This window comes from Triplophysa dalaica, chromosome 11 (genome assembly GCF_015846415.1).
Source record: "Triplophysa dalaica isolate WHDGS20190420 chromosome 11, ASM1584641v1, whole genome shotgun sequence".
NCBI lineage: Eukaryota > Metazoa > Chordata > Actinopteri > Cypriniformes > Nemacheilidae > Triplophysa > Triplophysa dalaica.
Window position 1 is genome coordinate 17,974,355 of NC_079552.1, and position 22,316 is coordinate 17,996,670.

At 39.9% G+C, this 22,316-nt stretch overlaps 1 protein-coding gene across 1 annotated transcript; it reads right to left on the minus strand.

The window, feature by feature from the left end:
* Positions 1–1,355: 1,355 nt before the first annotated feature.
* On the minus strand, positions 1,356–20,053 carry LOC130432002 (uncharacterized). Its single transcript, XM_056761218.1, has 21 exons — positions 19,904–20,053; positions 17,741–19,733; positions 13,886–17,644; positions 9,621–9,759; positions 9,132–9,271; positions 8,906–8,992; positions 8,337–8,487; positions 8,065–8,226; positions 7,811–7,920; positions 6,804–6,932; positions 5,767–5,858; positions 5,562–5,676; positions 5,238–5,408; positions 4,727–4,797; positions 3,981–4,148; positions 3,367–3,485; positions 3,091–3,295; positions 2,769–2,976; positions 2,596–2,678; positions 2,271–2,434; positions 1,356–1,910 (listed from the first exon to the last, which is right to left on the minus strand). The coding sequence occupies exons 2-21, from the start codon at positions 19,547–19,549 to the stop codon at positions 1,819–1,821; spliced, it is 7,974 nt and encodes a 2,657-aa protein (XP_056617196.1). The 5' UTR covers positions 19,550–19,733; positions 19,904–20,053; the 3' UTR covers positions 1,356–1,818.
* Positions 20,054–22,316: the final 2,263 nt, after the last annotated feature.

Here is a 22,316-nt window from a genome sequence, read left to right on the forward strand (position 1 = left end):
TTTAAAAATGTTTTGTCCTTAGTATTAGGTGTCGATGCGTGAAGTACAATGACTTCAAAAGAATTGTATTTAAAATTAGACTTCTGAGAGGTGATAAAAGAATTATTGTAAAGTGCAGCGACACCTCCCCCTCTACCTTTTAGAAGAGGCTCGTGTTTATAGTAATAATCTTGGGGAACGGATTCATTTAGAGTAATATAGTCATCTGGCTTTAGCCATGTTTCTGTCAAACAAAGCATGTCTATTTTATGATCGGTTATCAAATCGTTAACAAAAAGTGCTTTATTTGAGAGAGATCTAATATTAAGCAATCCGAGTCGTAACAGTTGATTATCTGTATTTTGTTCATGTTTGATTTGTTTAACGTTTATTAAACTACTTTCAAGAGGTTTACGCAAAATCTTATGTTTGCTAATTGGGGACAGACACAGTCTCTATTTTATGTTGTTTGTAAAAAGGGATTATTACATGTTGTATATTTTGTGTATTCTGTAACGCGAGACAGCAAGCAGACAGTTGGTTAAGCCATTCTGTCTCCTTCCTGACCTGGGCCCTAGGTAGTCAGACTTTAGCATTATTTAGACTGTGTGCCAAATTTCTAGAGAGGAGGGAATCTCAGGTTTCAACAGGTCAGGTCTGCCCTCAAAACTCTTCCAGTTATTTATAAAATCTATATTATTCTGCAGGCACCACTCAGACAACCAGCCATTTAGTGATGATAATCTGCTATAAATCTCATCACCAAGGTAAACAGTAAGGGGGCCAGAGAATATTACAGTGTCTGACATCGTTTTTGCGAGCTCACACTTTAATATTATCTTTAGTGATCTCCGATTGACAGAGTCTAACATCATTTGTGCCGACGTGAATAACAATCTTACTGAATTTACGATTAGTCTTGCAGCACATTTAAATTTGACTTGATGTCAGGCTCCGCCTTTACGCAATGACGCTGTACCGGGGTGGGGGCATGGTCAGCTCGAAATGCATTTTCAAGTCCACATTGAATTTTGCACCACTCAACGCGCTGTGTGTAAATGAAAATGCAATCCCAAATCTTCAACCTGTTAATGTTAATGCATTAAGGGAAAATTACATTAGAATTTTCTTTTTGCTACAGTTTTGCTTGACTATCTTAAATATGTATAATCAATCCGGGAATGCATTTTCATTTTAATTTTGCAATTTAAAGAGCGTTAAAAATATCCATTTACATAACTTATTAAAACTAGTGTAGGAACTGACAAATGTAATTTATATAATTGAATTTTAATTTTGCACCTAATGTTGCACATACGTTATTTGAAATGTATATTTAGATACACAATTGCATTGTCAATTTACATACTGCATTGCCATTTTGCATATTACATTGCAAATTGAATTTTGCACCACATATGCTTCCATACTATACAGGCGTTTCAACAAAATGTTAATAATTCACAGACTCGTTTTTGAGGCATGTTAACTATGGTTAAATATGTCTTATGTCTCTTTTCCATGGAACAAAAAGGTAAATTATTCATAAAATTAGTCAAAAAATGTTTGGTCCATAAATAAATTTGGGTAAGGCACCAACCAAAATTATAATCCCATATATTTTAACAATATTTCATTATACATAACTTAACAAACATACACACACACACACATATATATACATAACAACAAAAATTGTAGTTATTAACTTATTAAATTTGTTTTCTGTAAACAAATTCCTACATAACAGCTTTGGCATTGTCAGAACACTCAGCAGGGATTTTGAGTTGCCACTTTATCAACATTAAGTCATGTCAAAGCATTTTGTGGGGCTCGCTACTAATAAGGCCCAGATTCATTATTGACATCTGTATTTCCAGTTTCAGAGGTTTTTCTAGTGTCAACTGCAGGCTGCATGTCATCACCAGGAGCTGTGAAAACACCAATCACAACACTTAAAACTTTATGTAACTACAAATAAAAATACATACATATGTCGACCGCAATGCCCTTAAAACCGATTGTAGGTTCTATTAAAAAGTACTTTTATTTAGCATGTTTGCAATGCCATGAAGTTTATTTTAATGTTACATATGATATTATAAGTATGTATTTTATGAAAAAATGGCAATGACAATTTTTTGCAGTATGCTGGAATCGACTCCACAAGTCTGCACAGAACTCAAAAAGGTTTAAAAATCATGTTGTGTGCTTTATTGGAAACAAGGAGAGCTATCCTTTCTTTCCAGATGTTTAATGTTTTAAAAACCCTATGTACATCAGTCTCTTACATGACTTTGACCGGTTCTGTATCAGCTGAAGCAACAAACTGTGAAGCTCCTTCACGTCAGACTTCAGCTCACTCAGGTCCTGCCTGTGCTTCTGCTGGTCCTTCTCAAGTCTGTGAAGAGTTTTAAGATGTTCTTCATCCTCTAGAGGTGTGGCTCCTCTCCCTCTGTAAGAAAGTGTTTTTCAGAAGCTCAAATATGTATTAAATAGATTAAAGAAAATTGGGGAGAATAGGAGAAATCAGAACAAAAGAGATTAAAATACATCATAACAAAACACTGATCTCTGAGGCAGAGGCCTGGGGTTCCGAAACCTTTGCAAACTAACCTTTTTGCTTCTCTGGCATCTTCAGAGGATAACCGAGGAGCTATTGTCTCTTTTTGGATGTTCAGATATTCATCGAGTGTATCCTGCAAATTATGCAGAGCTTTTTGTTATTCTATGCAACACTACTGTTCAAATTTAGAAATAGATGAGGAATATCCTATCACCGTAGTCACCTTGATCTGTTCTGTAAGCTTCTTCATGTCAGCATAGTGATCTGGGTCAGTGGTGACATCATCGTCGTAGTATTCTCCGAGCGGTGCACAATGGCGGTGGATGTACTGGTTGTCATAGAAACGCCTCAGACAAGGCATGGATTCCTCTATCTGCAATATGATAGCTGCTTGTTGCATCACGGCATTGGCCAATGCGTTGTCATACACCCTACACATAAAAGCATCCGAGATAACATAATTAAAATAATAGAATTCCATTATACATAGTTATATAATAAGAATATGAATTGTCTTTTGACATGTTTGTTTCTGTAATTTATACCTTTGAAAGGTGTCAGAAAGGAGAGCAATCAGCAGATTAACACACAGAATAGCCGAAAGGGCCAGAAATGATCCACACAGCAGGTAAGCCATTACTGCGTCTACACCCAACATGGCATCAAATTCATATTCATCCACCAGAGTGATGCGATACAGGCTGTAGAAAAGCTGAGGAACCGTCTCCATGCTCGGCACCTTAGATAAGCCTGAGAGCAATACATGAAGGTTTATGTCTCATTTCCTCAATTATAAAACGATGTGGTCTTTATCCCAATACCTCCAAATATGATCCAGAAAGCACAAGCATATGGGATGTAGATCTCTATATACAGAAAGAGGAATCGCAACACATCTCCTGCGATCTTTCCTAGCATCACGATGAAGGGACCCATAGCCCTAGAGTACAAATGAATCTGAATCATGTGATTGTCACGATATATATGAGAGATAAACTGATAACATAAACTGTACACTTTTCAAAACATTTTTCAGATTGGGATTTCTCCCAGAACCAAAGTGGGCATTAACTTTTGCTCTCCAGATGTATACTATCATCATTTGAATGAAGTTGAGCACGACCCCCGTTTCCTTACGTTTCCATGGTTACCATAACATTTAACGTATGTTACCATGGTAACATAGCTTACAAAACGAGGCCACCTGTGGTGTCACTGTGAAACCAGAGACAAGGGAGCATTGTTTTCTGGGCCACTGACCAGGTGGTACCCTTTGGCTCCACGCATTGTGGGTAGAGTATATGTGGCGTGGCAGCCAGGAGATTTATGAGGTGTTGTCATTATACCTGGGGTCACTGCTTTCAATCACATGTATCTATGGCAACTGCTATTGGCCAGGTGTCCATACAAATGAAGTCAAGAACTTGTTTGTTACCTAAAGGCTCGGACCTGTTTCATCAGACGCAACCAAAGGAAAATAATGGAAACTGCAAACAGCCGAAGACTGTTCTGTCGAAGGGAGTTGGACATCAGAAATACATCTGCAAAGTGGATGCCCAGGACTGAAAGTAACAGCACGTACACAAGCCAGTCAAAGATATTCCTGCATGGGACATTAACATGAATAAACAATAAGCACATTCTTTTACATTGTACTTCTACTTAATATGAGTATAGATGGTTTCAAAGGACATTCATATTTTATTGTATATTCATTGTATTAAAATAAATTAAAACTACTCAACAGTTATTGCGAAGTTAAGTTTGGGTCACATAACGCTTGATTATGTTGTTACTGCTGAAACCATCTATAGATATATTATTTTGGACACTTGGTATATGAATATGCCCATTTTCACCTTCACTCATATGTGACCATATATTGTGACATATAATTGTATAATTGTCCCTATAAATGTAATTTCCATACAACAATCCTTTAGAGAATTATTTTTATGTTATACAAATAATCTATTATTGTTAAAATATTTTTATTCTATAGCCATAAATCCATGACTCTGAAATGGCATGTATTTCATAATTTCCTATTTATCATATATTTTCATATGTCTACACTGTTTTTTCTTATATCCCTGTTGCTAAAATGGATTTTATGCAAAGCTTTGCAATTATGCAAAATTACGAAGAGCGCTATGAAAAAATTATTTAGGATTAAATTACCATGGGTTCTGAGAGTAGGTTCCTTTCAGGTTTCGAATTAACTTAATTTGTCCTTCTAGGTAAATACATTCCTGTAACCCAAAACACATGAATTGGTAATGCTTTTTGTTTAAACTGTTGTTTATTGTATTATCATAAATCTATAAGAAACAACATAATAAATCACATTTAAGTTTAAAGGATGTTCGTGGTTAAATAGAAGTAAGGCTCTATTAAAAGTAATTTTTTAATAATTTTGACAAATTATTTAGTATGTAAAAACAAATTAAAGTTAAAAAAAGTTTTGTTTTTAAACCGAAGGTACACAGTCTTTTCCTTATTATCTTATTTAATTCATTTGAAATGGCTTCAACGCTTTAGAGCTTAGCTTAATTTAAATCTCAGACAACCCTTTACAATATGAAAACACAAATACAAAAAGCACAGACTGCATTAATAAATACATTTAAAATCGAATTATCAGATGACATTATTGTCTCTGTTGCGTATATGAATGGGCTCGGTGTGTCACCTCAGGCCACATTGGGTGAGAGCAGCTCAGGTCCTCATTGACTTTCTGCACAGCCCAGCGCTTCCAGTGCTGGAGTTTTCTGTGTGACCGCACAATCTCCATCACTTCCCTGTACACCTCAGTCACCGTCAACACCAGTGCCAAAACCACCAACAACACACGCCACCAGTCCTACAAAGAACAAATGTGTTTTATTGATCATATGCAAACAGATGAAGTCAGTCGGTATTTCACTCTTTACAATATCAGGAGGGCACATGTTGTGGAGGAAAGGAAAAACATTGAAAATGATACAGGTACAGATAATTCCACTATTGGTCCTACCTGAGGGAGAACATAGCGATCTCCTTCCTCATGACTTTCTGACACAGATATGGCGACTGTTGTCCAGGACACAATAAATAGGAAGTTAAGCAGTAAGAGTATCCAGGCACCCGTTCTGTAGAGAAACATGTTCAAGTCTGATATTTATTTCTGTAAGTTTTTCTCTTTATATATTTATATCAATTGGACTTTGATTTGGGTTTACCTGCCATACAAGTTCCATTTGACAGTGATGAGTTTGAGCACCACAGGGTGCATGATGAGATCCAGTTTACACTGATTCACAATCAACTCCAGCTGTGGAAACACATTCAATTTACTTACCCTAATGTCATTCCAAACCCTCATGTTGTGATTTTTACATCAAACTCAAAAGTGGAAATACGTTTGAGTAAATCTGAAGAAGGAGGAAGTATTCCACTATAATGTTAATCCAGCAAAATCCTTTATAGGATTTCTATTCGGGATTTAGCCTGAAATATACTTTCAGATTTTAAAAATGTTGTGAGACTATTGATTCTTTCCAGTGTCTATAAAGTGCACCAGATAGATTTTTAAAAAATATAGTAGTTTATAATATCATTATGGTACTTACTAAGATTTTTATGCTTTTATATGCTTACTAAAACTGTTATTCTTTGGAATTGCATGATAAAAGAATATTCAAACGTCAATGTCCTTTCCTGTGTCATAAATAAAACAGTATATGGGTTTGAAATGACATGAGTATGATTCAATAACAACAGTGATGACTACGCAACAATATCGTCATTGTTGGACTACAAGCCTGTTTATCCAAAACTGCCACTTGACAGCAAAGGAAAAAACATAGCACTTTTTTCAATAAACACTGTGTTGCCAAAGTTGACAAGCTCTTTTCAATACTTTTATTTGTTAAATTTGTGCAAATCCCACTGACAAACATGAAGGGTGATCAATGAAAAAATAAACATAATATAAAATGGACGCAAGAGGTTTCAGTCCAAATGTGATGATATCATGTTTTTTTGATGTTACTGTATATATTTATAGAACTGCATTACACCTGTATAAAAATGACCATAATATATTCATGTGCTATTCAATAAGTAACATTGTATATATTAAAGTACCAAGGATATACCATCTTATATTATAGTACCCCTACCACCAATGTATTTTTGTAAGAGAAATCTGACGACAGACAATATATTAAAAACTCCTTTATAAATTTTACAGTTTTATGAAATTTTAGATAACTACCGGTGAAGATGGATCAGAAGCTTTAGTGTCGTCCTTGTTGACTGTCTGTGGCTCTATGAGATGAAGGTAGTAGAACTGCTTTCGGGTCATTCGGTCTTTTACATGGAACTGACTCATCGCCAGATCAGCCTATGGAAACCAACGTCATAATCATAACTACTGCACTATAATCCATTAAAAGTATTCACCAAGCACATGTAGCAAAACTGTACAGAATACAGCTCTGTCTACAGTATTTCTGATGTGCATTGCAATTAGAAAATGCAGTTTCCACTTAAAGTCCCCGTGAACCGCGATCGTTTTTACTACCATATTCTGACATATTTCCGATTAAAAAGGAACGTCAAAGGAGAACATTTCTGGGCGTGGCTTGCGTTTTTCACTGCAAATTGATTGGATGTGTAAACAGCTGTTGCATTGATTTTGAAATGAAACTGGCAGCCTACTGACAGCAGTGGTGTAAAGTATTGGAGTTAATGTAATTAGTTACCTTACTTAAGTATCTTTTTGTTTACTTTGTAGTTGTTCTGAGTATTAAACATGTTAGGAGCTTTTACTATCTACTTGATTAAATTTAAAAAAAAAGGATATGTACTCTTGACATGGAGTAATTTTTGCTGCAAGGAATCTGTACTTTTACTTAAGTATGGTTCTCAGATGGTTTCCTCTGACTGAGAGTTGAAGGGGAGGAGCTAATGGATGCTCCGGCCAAGACGTCTAATTTACGTCATTTGAGATGACGGTCATTTTAGCGTGGAAATGCATTTTCAAATTTTAAGTGCAGATTATGAGGGTACATGAATTTTAAAAAGAAATGACCCACATTGATAAACTATTTACTATAAACTCTGCAATGTTTCATGAAAAAATAGGAATTGTCCTTTTTAATATCACTGGGACTTTAAGTAAACTAAGGTGAAACGCATAAAACGTACAGTAAATATAAATCTTGTATATCTAAAGCACTTCAAACCAAGTTTATTAATTGAGATTCCTTTAACACTGACCACAGGGCTCATTTTAGCAATCATGGCAGTGATGCAGAGCTGGCCTTCAGAATCCTGCACCCCAGCATCAGCTCCAAACCCCAGCAGCAAACGCGCCGCCTCGCTTCGATCTGTACATTAAACACCCCATAACACCACCATACCCTAGAATGCACGTCTGAAAGCAGAGGCTTGTTCTACAACACTTATTACATTTGTCCACTGTAAGAGTTAGAGGACACGCAGAGATGAGGTTTGACTTATTAAAGCCTTACCGAAGTTAGCAGCCAGATGTAGCGGCGTTCTCCCTTTATAGTCTTGCACGGCGATGTCAGCCCCATTCTGAAGCAACAATCCAACTGACCCAACAGCATCATTCTTAGCTGCAAAGTGCAGCGGGGTGTGCTTGCCTTTCTGTGTGCGAGCTTCAATATCAGCTGCAGATACAATGAGACATGATTTGCATTTGCATTTCAAGCATGTTTTTATTTATTTCAAAACTAATAATGTGTTTATCAGAAGGGATATTAAACACACATAAGCACACCTCCTCTTTCTAACAGGAACTGTGTCATCTCTTCATAATCCAGAGCTGCAGCCACATGAAGAGGTGTGACTCCAAAACCATCGGCGCTTTGAAAATCAGCCCCTCTGTCTAAGAAAAAACGCATCACATCCACATTCCACGCCCGGGATATCTAACAACAAACACAAGAACTTTTAAATAATGAACAAATGTTGTAAACAGTGCAAAAACATAATCTGTAAGTGTTATCAAATGTTTATTATTATTATTAAGTATTTACATTTGCATTTTCATTTAGTCCTCTAGCAGACGCTTTTCCAAAGCGACTTACAAGTTGGGTAAACAATCGAAGCAATTGGGTCAAACAGAAGGATAACAAAAAGCATAAGAGCAATAAAAACATGTCTCACAAAGCCTACTACATTGTCATGTTTAGTTTATCTAAGCTTAAATAAGCATGCTTTTTTTGATAATGTAGAAAAGATATAGAAATCAGAAATTATCAGTCAGCTGCAGAGATGTGTTTTCAGCCGATTTACGGCACATGTGTCTTCAACAAATAAGCCTTGTATAAGAAGTAAAAGATTAACCTCGTGCAGGGCTGTTTGGCCGTATTTATCTGTTGTGTTGGGGTTGGCACCATGTGTGAGGACATTGTTCAGAAACTGAAGGTCCACCTGAAAAAGCCAAAATCAATATGTCAGATACACAAATATGACATCATGTCTATCAAAGTTCACCACGTTAACAACAGCTGAAGTGAGTTTAGAGGACAATTGGCTTTTGGCCCACAAGTGTTCACAAGGGTGTGTGTACCTCATCTGTGTCTTTATTGCTGGTGGCCAGAGCTCGAAAGTGATCCAGCAGTGTTTTATCAAGCTGATTTTTGTTGTTGGGTCCATCCACGGCATCTTCATCCAAGGCCAGACCCTTGTATTTGTTGTTAATGCTTTCCTCTTAAAGACAAATTGACAGGTTTATTTAACTATTACTTAGTGTTATGTAAAAAAATAGAATTATTCCAACATATTAGTTTCTTTCATCATAAACCTAAAAGTGTATTCAATAAAACCTTAATGAATGACTTTCATGAATGAAAAATTTAAATAAATGACTTTGACCAAATGATAAAAATGGCAAAAGTGACATGATGAAGAAAAATGTATACATTTGTCACAGTTTTGGAAGAATGTAAATATGAAAGTGACCCTAAACTTTTGAACGGAAGCGCATACCACGGTAATAACATTTTGTATTTAAATTACAAATTTACGTTTTACAAAAGCAGTTTTGCTGTGAGATTACCTGTAGGTTTCTTCCTCACACACTTGCGGGTGACGTGTTTCCAGCGGCCTCTTGCATAGAGCGCCAGTTGTGCAACTGACCGGCCCACATCTCTAAATGATGCAACTGAAGCTGGAGAACCAATGATGGACCTCACTGACTAAAGCCAAACACACTCAACAGTGAAAACAAGTTTTTCTGTGTCTGAGCACCACACAAGTCAGTTGAGGCTCTTCAAAAACTTGACTTGATCAGTTCAAACTTTAGAACTTTAAAATTGACAGTTATTTCCTCACCTGACTGGAGACTCCATCAGTCAATTCAATCCCAAAGTTCTCATGCCCATGGGGTCCATCTTGAAATCTCTTCATTCTTCAACTGTTTTTAAATGACAATACCCGACTATATACTTATCTGTACCTTGCTCAGCCCAAGAAAAACACAACAATCGTGAGACAGAAGTACTAGAAGTGTTTAAACTGAGCCTTTCCTTCAGTTTGTCCAGTGTACCGACAGGAGAAATCTTCTCTCTTGAGCTGGGATTATCGTCAGATGATATGTTTCTCCGTAACTGGGCGTCATAAAGCACATGTGTGTTAAACATCATCTTATGACATTCCCTGTACAAACTCCCCACAATAAAATGTGATAAAGTAACTAATCTCATAATCTTTAACTGAGGTTGCACATGCTTTTGTTAAGGGTATGAATATAACATCTTATCAGACTAAACATAACCAGGGTGTGCAGATCATGACTGTTTAAACCCATAAATCACCATATAGATGTAACACACTTGTAGACTAGTGCAAACTTGTTCTAGAACACTGACTTGGCGTCAACTATGTAGTGGTCTGCTAAAATAACAGGGCCCCGCCCATAATCCATCCCTGGTCATAATGATGAGCCAACAGAGGGTTAAATGCATGACGTGATGAATTGAATGACATCATGCATTTGTCAAATGACATGGGTAATAGAAAAAACTCAGAAGTAATGGCCAGACAAATTCGCATGATGATAAAACCTCACAAAGAAAGCAAATATAGTATCTCACTAAAGTGAGTACACCCCTCACATATTAGTAAATATTTTATTATATCTTTTCATGTGACGACACTGAAGAAATTACAGTTTGTTACAATGTAAAGTAGTAAGTGTACAGCTTGTATAACAGTGTAAATTTGCTGTCCCCTCAAAATAACTCAATACACAGCCATTAATGTCTACACCGCTGGCAACAAAATTGAGTACACCCCTAAGTGAAAATTGGGCACAAAGTGTCAATATTTTGTGTTGCCATCATTATATTCCATTATTTGCCTTAACCTTCTCAGGCATGGAGTTCACCAGAGCTTCACAGGTTGCCACTGGAGTCCTCTTCCACTCCTCCATGACGAAATCACGGAGCTGATGGATGTTGGAGACCTTGCACTCCTCCACCTTCCGTTTGAGGACACCCCAAAGATCCTCAATAGTGTTTAGGTCTGGAGACATGCTTGGAGAGTCCATCACCTTTACTGTCTGTTACTTATTTGGTCGACCATGGCGAGGCCTGTTCTGAGTGGAACCTGTCCTGTTAAACAGTTATGGTCTTTGCCACCGTGCTACAGCTCAGTTTCAGGGTCTTGGCAATCTTCTTAATGCCTAGGCCATCTTTATGTAGAGCGAGAATTATTTTTCTACATATCCTCGAAGAGTTCTTTGCCATGTTGAACTTCCAGTGACCAGTATGAGAGAATGAGAGCGATAACACCAAATTTAACACACCAGCTCCCCATACACACATGAGACCTTGTAACACTAATGAATCGCATGACGCCAGGGAGGGAAAATGGCTAATTAGGCCCAATTTGGACATTTTCACTTAGGGGTGTACTCACTTTTGTCACCAGCATTTTCGACATTAATGGCTGTGTATTGAGTTATTTGAAGGGACAGCAAATTCATACTGTTATACAAGCTGTATAACAGTGCTTTGCTACATTGTAGCAAAGCAGGTGTTGTTACATGAAAAGATATAATAAAATATTTACAAAAACATGAGGGGGTACTCACTTCTGTGAGTTGCACAGTGCTGTAAAAAAACTATTTGATACCTTCCGGATTTTTGTTTTGTTTTTTCATATTTGTCATGCTTAAATGATTCAGATCATCAAAATATTTTTTAGATTACCAAAAGAATACCAGGGTAAATACAAAAAGCAGTTTTTAAATGATGGTTTTATTTATTAAGGGAAAAAAAATAGTGCAAAACAATATGCAAACGGTGGCGAGGAACCCAAAACTCCAATCGAGAAAAAAAAACTCAGGAGAACCCAGGCCCAACCAGGGGATTCCAGTTCCCCTATGGCAAAAGCTGCTGCCTCTGCACAAGTTCAACAGTGCTTGCACAACAAGGCTAAATAAAAAATAAATAAACTTACGAATAAGGTAAATTATAGATTTAAGATTATCATTAACAATCTAATAGCATTTGAAGTGTTGTAGAAAAATCGTGTCAAGTTGCCGTGTCCTTTATCCAGCTATATCATCTCAGCTCTTGTCAGGTCATCGCTTCCCATTCTCAGCTCTGCCATCAGGTCTGGGCATGAACTGCATCCTGAGGTAACCTTGGAACAAAAAGATAAAACTGGCTGAGAGTACTGTTCTGCACTCTTTGATGCAACATACATAATTTTGTTGTTGGATCTGTTCCTGGTTCCGGTTGATCTAAATAATGCAGCCTAAACCCTCTGAGGATTAATATTATGGAAGTGTAGTGTATGCAAGATTAAAAAGATGCGTCTTTAGTCTAGATTTAAACTGACAGAGTGTGTCTGCCTCCCGGACAGTGCAGGGAAGAATATTCCAAAGTTTAGGCGCTAGATAAGAAAAGGATCTACCACCTGCACTTGATTTTGAAATTCTAGGTATTACTACACTGTAACGAATTGCTGTAAAAACTACAGCGTTATTTTACAGAAGCTGACTGTTTTTTTAATAATACAGAATATTGCTGTAAAGTGCAATGCATTCTGGGGTCACGTGATGGATTAACTCAAATGTACGGAATATTGCTGTAAATTTCAAATCTACAATGGGCGGGATGATCTTCAACAGTCGAGATTGGGGTAGTGCGCAAAATGAGTGATTCACTGTGGTAAGTGACTTATTACGTTTTTTTTCCATATTTGGTAACTATCATACTGGTAACTTTATATAGAGGTATCTACATTCGCGTTTCATATTGGTAACCCCGGATTCAACCTCCATCCGCGGGGACCGAAGGAGTCCTGCGCGGGGTTTCAGCAGCGCCGTCGCGGTAAGATTTCAAACATTCTCCGTCGCTATAGCACCTGCGGACAGAAGTTGTTCATGTTATTTAGAGTTTTTGTTCACACCAGGAGCGAATTCGGTATGTGACGAGCTACAGTTCATTGTAATAGTAAATTGACGGTTGTTTTTTTAATGTTGAACATCCCAACGGCCGTAGACACAGTAAAAGTTACATGCTTCGACTGTTGGGATTCACGGGAACTTAGTGTTGAATACCACACTCGGTCGTGATTATTTTGTGGTGTAATTCAAATGTGCACATCCAGTTATCCGTTAAATCCAGAGCCCAAATTAAAACGAGTCACCAAAGCTTATGTTGTCCTCACTGCACTGTAGCAACTGCAGCTATACAACTAGCTAAACTCTTCCTCTTAAATGAATACTTGAGTCGTAGTAAGTTTTAGATGCTCTTTACTGTGGCTCTTTTTATCATTTTACAAGGTCAGAGTGAAAACTGTAACAAAGAAAATATAAAATTACAATTTAGCTCTGTAATATGAGCCTTTCTCATGTAAATAAGTGAAAATAAAACGTTTTTAATACAAATAAATCAAATGCCTTCTTCATACAAGTAATTCTTTTTATCGCCAACTTATTAATGCAATTATGAAATTATTTACTTACGACGTTGCCTCTGTGGCGTTTACAGTCTTGAATACATGCAGAACACTGAAATGTAACTGAGTAAATCCCGCTAGCCTCTTCACACTACTAACAAAACCTGTGAAACAGGAAATTTCCGGCGAGACAAAGCCCTTCAAATTAAGAGTCTCTTCAAAATAAAAGTTATATACCTGAATGACAACACACTCCCCGTCTGACCTCTGCGAGGTCATTAATTGAACCCTAAGAATTATTAGAGTCTGCCTACATCAGTCTTTTGTAAGAAGTAAGACAACTTGTGAGATTGGCCTGAAGAAAGTTTTTGAAAGTCCCTGATCTGTAGTCCTCAATTCCACCTTCCTCACCCTTCCGTCGTCTCCGGAGAAGGCCTTTGTGATCATAGCCATGGGCCAGTTGTTGCGGGTAGCTTCACTTTGTTTGAGAAGGACGATATCTCCCACTTGCAGGTTTTGGTGAGATTTGGTCCATTTCTTGCGACGCTGCAAGGTTGGCAGATACTCTCGACTCCAACGATTCCAGAATTTGTTGGCAAGAGCTTGTACTTGTCTCCACTGCTTGGTGAGGAGGTCTTTATCTGTGAAGTCTCCTGGTGGAGGTGGAAGTCCAGTTTTTTGGGTTAGGAGCATTGATGGTGACAAGATGAAAGGATCTTCAGGATCGTTTGAGACTGGAATCAGTGGCCTTGCATTTATAATAGCTGTCACTTCCGCCATTAGCGTGCACAAAACCTCGTGGGTCAACCGAGTGTGCTGTTCGAGAAACATAGAGTCCAGGATTCTTCGTGCCACCCCAATTAGTCGTTCCCAAGAACCACCCATGTGTGAGGCATGAGGAGGGTTGAATTCCCATGAGCACCCTTGTTGGTTTAGATACCTCTGAACAGCGCCCATTCCCAGTTCACGGCATGCTCCTATGAAGTTTGTGCCGCGGTCAGATAGTAGTTGTTTGGCGGGTCCTCTTATGGCAAAAAGACGCCTTAGAGCATTAATACAGCTTGAGGTGTCCATTGACTCAATGACCTCAATGTGCACGGCTCTGGAGCTCATACAGGAGAACAATATGGCCCACCGCTTGCTTTCAGCTTGTCCTCCTCTTGTTCGTCTGGTGGTAATGCACCAGGGTCCAAAGACATCCAATCCCACATATGTGAAGGGAGGGCAGGTTTGGAGGCGCTCTTGAGGCAAATTTGCCATGCGTTGCTCTTGTACTTTGCCTCTTAGTTTGCGGCAGGTAATACATTTGTGTAAGACTGAATTGATGAGCCTTTTTCCTCCCAGGAGCCATAGTCCTGCTGCTCTGATGGCTCCTTCTGTCAGGTGACGGCCTTGATGTTTGACCTCAGCGTGATGGTGTCTGACGAGCAACAGGGAAATGTGGTTATCCTTTGGGAGGATTATGGGGTTCTTCTCTCCAATGTCCAGGTTAGCGTTCTTCAGTCGGCCTCCAACGCAAATGAGATTGTTCTGCAAGGTTGGACTGAGGCGTTGAAGGCTGCTGTTTAGAGGGATTGACTTATTTTCGGTCAAAGTTTCAAATTCCTTTGAGAAGGCTCTCCTCTGAACAGCTGCAATGATGACTTCCTTCGCTAGCGATAGTTCATCTGGGGTACGAGACAGATCACATTTATGCCACCCCTTACACTTGTCCGTGTTTTTAGATAGCTTAAAGGACCTTACAATGTGAATGAGGAGTGCTATAGCTCGAACGAGACTGTCGAAGCTGGAGAATCTTAGAAAGCGCTCTGTGCTAAGGCTTTTCTCTTGCAGCTTTGTGGCATAGCTTCTCACTTGTGCACGGATATCTGTGTCCAGTTCTGGTTTGACCAAATCAAATGACCCAACTGGTTCTGGTTTGTGAAGAGGGTTGAGCAGGAAGTTAGGTCCTTTTAACCACGTTGTCTGTGCCAGGAATGAGGCAGAGATAGACCTTGATGCATGGTCAGCAGGATTATCTTCTGTGCGCACGTAGTGCCATTGTTCAGGTTTTGTGGTTTGGCGAATGCGCTGAACTCTATTATGGACGTAGACATAGAATCGTCTGGATTCGTTATGGATATAACCAAGGACCACTTTACTGTCGGTGTAAAACTTTGTGTAATCCAGCTTAAAATCTAGTTCGTCATGAATCAGGTCTGCCATTTCCACTGCTAAGACTGCTGCGCAAAGTTCGAGTCTTGGGATAGTTGGTTCCGACTTAGGTGCAAGTTTTGACTTGGCCATGACGAATCCAATGTGAGCTTGTCCATCTTCTTGTACGGCCTTCAAGTACGCCACTGCGCCGATGGCTTTGATCGAAGCATCCGAGAACACACAGAGCTCTGTATGCACTGCCTTTTCTAGCGAAGCTGCTGTGTATGTCCGTGGTACGTGAAGGTGTCTCAGCTCCTGAAGTGAGTCCTGCCAAGCTTTCCATTTGCTGAATTTATCTTCAGGTAGAGGTACGTCCCACTCGGACAGCTCGGTGGTGAGTTTCCGGAGGAGGAGTCTGCCTTGGATTGTGACGGGGGCCAGGAAACCCAAGGGGTCAAAAACACTATTTACCGTGGAGAGGACACCACGGCGAGTAAATGGCTTGGTGTCGTTTCCAACAGAGAAGGTGAATGTGTCGCTTTCTATCTCCCACAGGAGACCTAGACTGCGTTGAGCGGGTGCACCCTCTCCACCTAAGTCCACACCTTTCGCGATTGTAGTACAGTCTTCGGATGGAAAAGCTTCCAGGACTGCTTGGCTGTTTGAGGCAAACTTGTGGAGCCTGAGGTTTGATTCAGCCAGTGATGTCTGTGTTCTGCGTAACAGGTCGATAGCTTCGGCATCAGTCGGCACGGAACGAAGGCCGTCATCCACATAGAAATGGCGCTCCACGAAGTCAACTGTGTCAGTCCCATGTTCTTTTGCGCCTTCTCTGATAGCTCTTCTGTGTCCGTAGATGGCCACAGCAGGGGATGGGCTGTTGCCGAAAACATGAACTTTCATCCTGTAGTCTATGATTTCTTTTGTTGTATCGTTGTCTTTGTACCACAGGAATCTCAGATAGTTTCTGTGGTCCTCTCGCACCAAAAAGCAGTGAAACATCTGCTGTATGTCTGCCACGATAGCAACTTTTTCTTTCCGGAACCGCATCAAAACTCCAAGGAGGGAATTGTTGAGGTCAGGACCTGTAAGGAGTACATCGTTGAGAGACACACCTAAGTGTTTGGCACTTGAGTCGAATACCACCCTTATTTGGTCAGGTTTTCGAGGATGGTAGACTCCAAAGGTGGGCAGGTACCAGCATTCTTCATTCTCTCCTAGTAGTGGAGCTGCCTCTGCGTGGTCGTTCTCCAACATTTTGCCCATGAAAGCAACATATTGTTGTTGCATCTCTGACTTCTTATTCAAGCTATGTTGGAGTGATGCGAAGCGCCTGACTGCTTGTTCTCGGTTGTTAGACAAGCGTTGTCTAGGTTGCTTAAATGGGAGAGGAGCTACCCAGCTATTTGACTCATTTCTGTAAACCTCTTTGTCCATTAGTTTCAGAAAGATGTCGTCTTCGATTGAAGATGCCAGCTTGTGGTCCTGTTCAGTGTGACTGAAAACAGTTTGCCCCAACGTTTCTTCTGCAGACTTGCTAGTCTCTGAAAACCTCTCTCTTGCTTCTCCACCGTGATGCACCTTTTCTGTGATGTGCAAGAGGTTTTTACAGGGATTGAGTAGGGAGGGCCGGCCATTGCTAAGCACAGTTGTCTTGAAGATGTTGACTGTAGGCTTGTGTGCATTCCCCAAGCAGACTTCTCCAACTAGCACCCATCCTAAGTCTAAACGTTGGGCAAAAGGGGCATTATGAGGGCCATTGACTTGGTCCCGAACTTTGTGCACCCTTATTACATCTCTACCAAGTAACAGGAGGATCTCGGCACTAGGGTCGACCTCTGGGATGTGCTCTGCTACCTTGACAAGATGTGGATGATGATGAGCTGCCTTAGGGGTTGGGATTTCGGACCGATTGTTGGGTATTCCATTGCACTCAATAAGTGGTGGGAGAGGGATCGTGGCCGTTCCATCAAGTGACTCGACCACAAAGTCTTCAGCCCTGCGCCCATATGTTTCCACTATTCCTGAGCACGTCTTTAGATAGTAAGAGTACGGTTTGCGATGGATGTTAAACAGCTCGAAAATGCTGGACCTTGTCAGAGATCGGTTGCTTTAGTCGTCCAGGATCACGTAGGCCTTGATAGCTTTGTCTGGTTGACCTTTAGGATATAGTTTAGCAAGGCATATCTTGGAACATGACCAGCCGATGTTTCCCGTGCCGCAGACCTCGGTGCAGCTTGAGTTAACAACCGCATTAGTGATGCTGCTTTCTTCCTCCTCCCCGCCGTTGTGTGGTGGATTTGAGGGGGCTTTGACTTGAGGTGAAGGGCCTGGGTGCATGGCAGAGTCGTGCCATGTGCTTTCGCACTCCAAACACTTAACTGCGTTAGGACAGTCCTTAGCGAGGTGAGTAGTTGAGCCACAACACTTGAAGCAGATTCCTTTTTCTTTGAGAAAGGCCCTTCTTTCCTCCAGCTTTTTGGCTCTGAAGGCTTTGCAGCGCTTGAGAGGATGTGGCTTGCCATGTATTGGGCAGCTTTTGTTCAGGTCAATGACACCTTTGTTTATGCCAGGGCTTGTTGAGGCGATGTCTGTCTTGTGGACCGAAATAGGGTACTTAGTGCCTTTGAAGAATGTTTTTTCAGACCTCGCAGGCAAGCTGCTAGTACCTGGAATAGCAAAGCTAGGGTCGTTTCTTTTACGAGCTTCACTGCACACAAACTCGCTGAAGAATTCAAATGGAGGAAACTGTCCCCTATTTCCTTCCTTGTGCTTTGAACCGACTGAAATCCATTTCTCTTGAAGCCCATAAGGCAGTTTTGCAACTATAGGTTCAATGCCGCGTGCAGTATCCAAATAGTAGAGAGCTGGGAGATAGCCGTCCTCCTTGGCACACTGTACTTCCATTAACAAGTCTGCTAGTTCTCGTAGCTTCACGTGTTCTTTTCCTGAAACTCTTGGGAAATTTTCAAGCCGTTCGAAGAGCGCCTTTTCGATTATTTCAGGTGCTGCATAACATTCCTGGAGGCGTTCCCAGGCCTTCGTTAGTGCTATGAAAGGGTTAGTTATGTACACTGACCGTAGACGTTTGACATGGTTGCTGGATTCTTTACCAAGCCATTTTGTCATTAAGTCTAATTCCTCAGTAGCTGTGAGGCCTAGCCCTTGAGTGGCACTGTTGTACGATGACTGCCAAGCACGATAATGTTCAGGTTGATCGTCAAATTGATATAAACTTGAACTCACCAGGTCTCGACGAGCTAAGTACTGTGCCAGGTGTTCAGTCGTGGGTCCACTGTGGGAAGCTGTAGGTGCCCCATGGGGATAGAAGGGCTGTGTCGACCTGTTAGAGTTGGTGTGGCTTGTCATGGAGTCCTTTTGCCTGTCAGATTCTCCATGCGGAGCCTGGTTTTCTATCTTGACTGATGGTGAAACGTACGCACCTGGAGGCTGACTTGGTGACTGGCTAGCTTTAATGGCTGCATGAGCTGGGGAGTCAGTAGAAAGGTGGCCTTTATGTGATTGAGGGATGAAGTGAGCTGTGATGTATTCTTCTGTCCGTTCCATTTTATCCTCTTCTGATGGGCTTACTTCACTTAACGCCACGTAATTTTCTGTAGCGTCTGCCGCTTCCCACACTGCTGCTTCCGCTTCCGCCATTGCTGCCTCTCTGCGAATAGTAAGCGCTTCTAGCTCGGCATCATTCTTTGCTTTTTCCAGCTGATATGTAGCTTCTCTGTCAGCCTTTTCTCTTTGGTTCTCTGCTTCCTTAGCAGCTCTTTCTATTTTAGCTTTAGCTTCTTGTTCAGCGAACGCAAGACGTGTTTTAGCCGCCTCCGCTTTGGCTCGTGCACGTGTTAACGAGCTAGCGGATGTTGCGGATGACCGCAAACTTATTTTACTGCCTGCAGAAATCTTGTCACTTCGTTTAACTTCCATCTTAGCACGTTGTATGACGCCAGCCTTTTAACGTCTTTTCACTATGTTGTCCTCACTGCACTGTAGCAACTGCAGCTATACAACTAGCTAAACTCTTCCTCTTAAATGAATACTTGAGTCGTAGTAAGTTTTAGATGCTCTTTACTGTGGCTCTTTTTATCATTTTACAAGGTCAGAGTGAAAACTGTAACAAAGAAAATATAAAATTACAATTTAGCTCTGTAATATGAGCCTTTCTCATGTAAATAAGTGAAAATAAAACGTTTTTAATACAAATAAATCAAATGCCTTCTTCATACAAGTAATTCTTTTTATCGCCAACTTATTAATGCAATTATGAAATTATTTACTTACGACGTTGCCTCTGTGGCGTTTACAGTCTTGAATACATGCAGAACACTGAAATGTAACTGAGTAAATCCCGCTAGCCTCTTCACACTACTAACAAAACCTGTGAAACAGGAAATTTCCGGCGAGACAAAGCCCTTCAAATTAAGAGTCTCTTCAAAATAAAAGTTATATACCTGAATGACAACACAAAGCTTGAGGTAAGTCGATGTTTACGGAGGATAGCCCGGTAAAGTGATTAATGTACATGACCAGCTAGATATACAGTATATGTAACGGAGGCCAGAAGAGAGCTTGAGCAAAAGACGTTACCGACACCCTTATCGTTAGAGCAGGCCTATCCACCAAATAGGACCGTTTGAGGGTGGGAGTGAGACGGCCCGTTATAAATACCTGTGTAACAATTTCTTGACGTGACATCCCTAACGTTAATGGCTTACATTTCTGTATAAGTACGGTTTTAAGTGTAAGTTACTCAATGTAATTTGCTTAGAGTTTGTTTGTAGAGTCACTTATACTTAAATATAGTTTAAATGTAAAACGCTTAAAGATAAAAGTCTATAGTAACTATTAACTATTGTCACATGTGGTATTGTTTGTTTTAAGACACACTTTGCCATGCAGTCCACTGGATGCTGACTACTGAAGGTTAGGTTGTGTGTGACGGTGCTCAGCACAGCTTCGTGTCTGGCCTACCCACTCTGTTCATAGCATGTTACATATTCAATCTTGAGTACCGGGATGGGGCAGGGTGTATCTTGGAGTCCAATGAAAGGTATTAGTTGAACAACTTCCTTACCTGCATTTTATAGATATGTTAATGTTATATAACTGTTAAGACCTTTAAAACAATATTTAGATGGATTTTTTTAGTGCAAATTATTTAGAAGTCTCCCCTATTTAACACTAGCAAGCTGATCATTTAATTCATGTGTTTTAATATAATATATTTTGTATATTTAATATATAACATTTTGTTTTTCCTGACTCTTTGTAGATATTAATCCAGAGAGTGGAACAAGAAGAAGCGTCATCTAAAATGCCAGGATACAGAAGAAACAGGTTGCAGTGAACCCACATGTTGCCGCTGTTCTAAACACAATGATGAATTTTCAGTGAAATCGATGAAAAGTACAAAGCAAACACACACACACACAGATTTCATCATTGAATTACATCATTTTACTATTCACTGTTTCTGACTGTATATGTTGTCCTCTGTTTTTCCTCTGACTATAAATATCTAACATTATTCTCTTTTTTTCTTTTCCATAGTTCTAGCTACTTGTTGTGCTCTGATGGATCAAGATGTGGACCGTTATACAGACTCACTTGGGCTCCTTTTTTAAAGAGCCATGTATGCTACTGATAGATCTGGATAGAAACATACACTTGTTTCTTGTTTATTTCATTTTATTGTTTATTTCATTTATCCCATTTATTACAATATTCATCATATGTATTCATTCATTCATTTATTTTATTATTCACTTCTATTCATATTATTTGTTCCTTACTTTCCTGTTGTTTAACCTCATTGGGAGTTGTATTGTTTCTTATGCTGATATGAGTATCCGTTGGTCTCCATCTCAAGGTTCATAATAATGTCATGAGACAATGTTTTGATACTGTAATCTTGAGTGGTTAAAAACACATATTGAAACTGTTTCTAGTCAGACGAAGTTTGGCAGAGCTTGACTGAGCATCAACATACAACTGAGATTATTCAATAAATCATTTGTCTGTCTATTTAACATCACTTCGTCTCCTGCCTGCTGTTCTTCCCTTCAGCTCTATATCTCCCTGGTGTTTGGGTTAAAGGATTGACTCACAAGGGAGTTGATATCTCCAGGTGTAATTTGTTCCTGACGGAGAGAGATCTAGTGAAACTGCACTCAAAGTTTAGATCTATAAGATCTACAAGCCATATCTCATAGTTGGATCTATCATATGGCGTTGTCGGCAGGATGGAATGACAGCTGAACAACCGGACTTGTGACGGACGAGAGGTACGAAGGGAAACCCTGCAGGTCTTCTCCTCATCGTGCTGCTGCAAATGGGGTGCGCCTACAGCAGTGTGAGTTGGTTGTTTGTCATCTACATCTAAAGAATCTAAAGAATCAAAAGTAAATCGGTACCGTGGTTTAACACTGTGTGTGTTAGGGGATTGATTCGAATTGTTCATTATGGGTATGGCAATGTCAGGAAACAAAACTATAGACGAAAAGATGAAGAAAGCTCTTGGTGATGTTTTGTATGATGAGGGCGTGGATCGTGAGATTCAGGGACGTGATGAAGTCCATTACAACTATGTGCCTGCAAACGCCAAAGACGTGTTTAAATGGTCAAAGAAGGTTGGGGATGTGAGAAAAGATCTGTCAGCCGCAGATATAAGGAATGTGAAGAAAGCTCTTGGTGA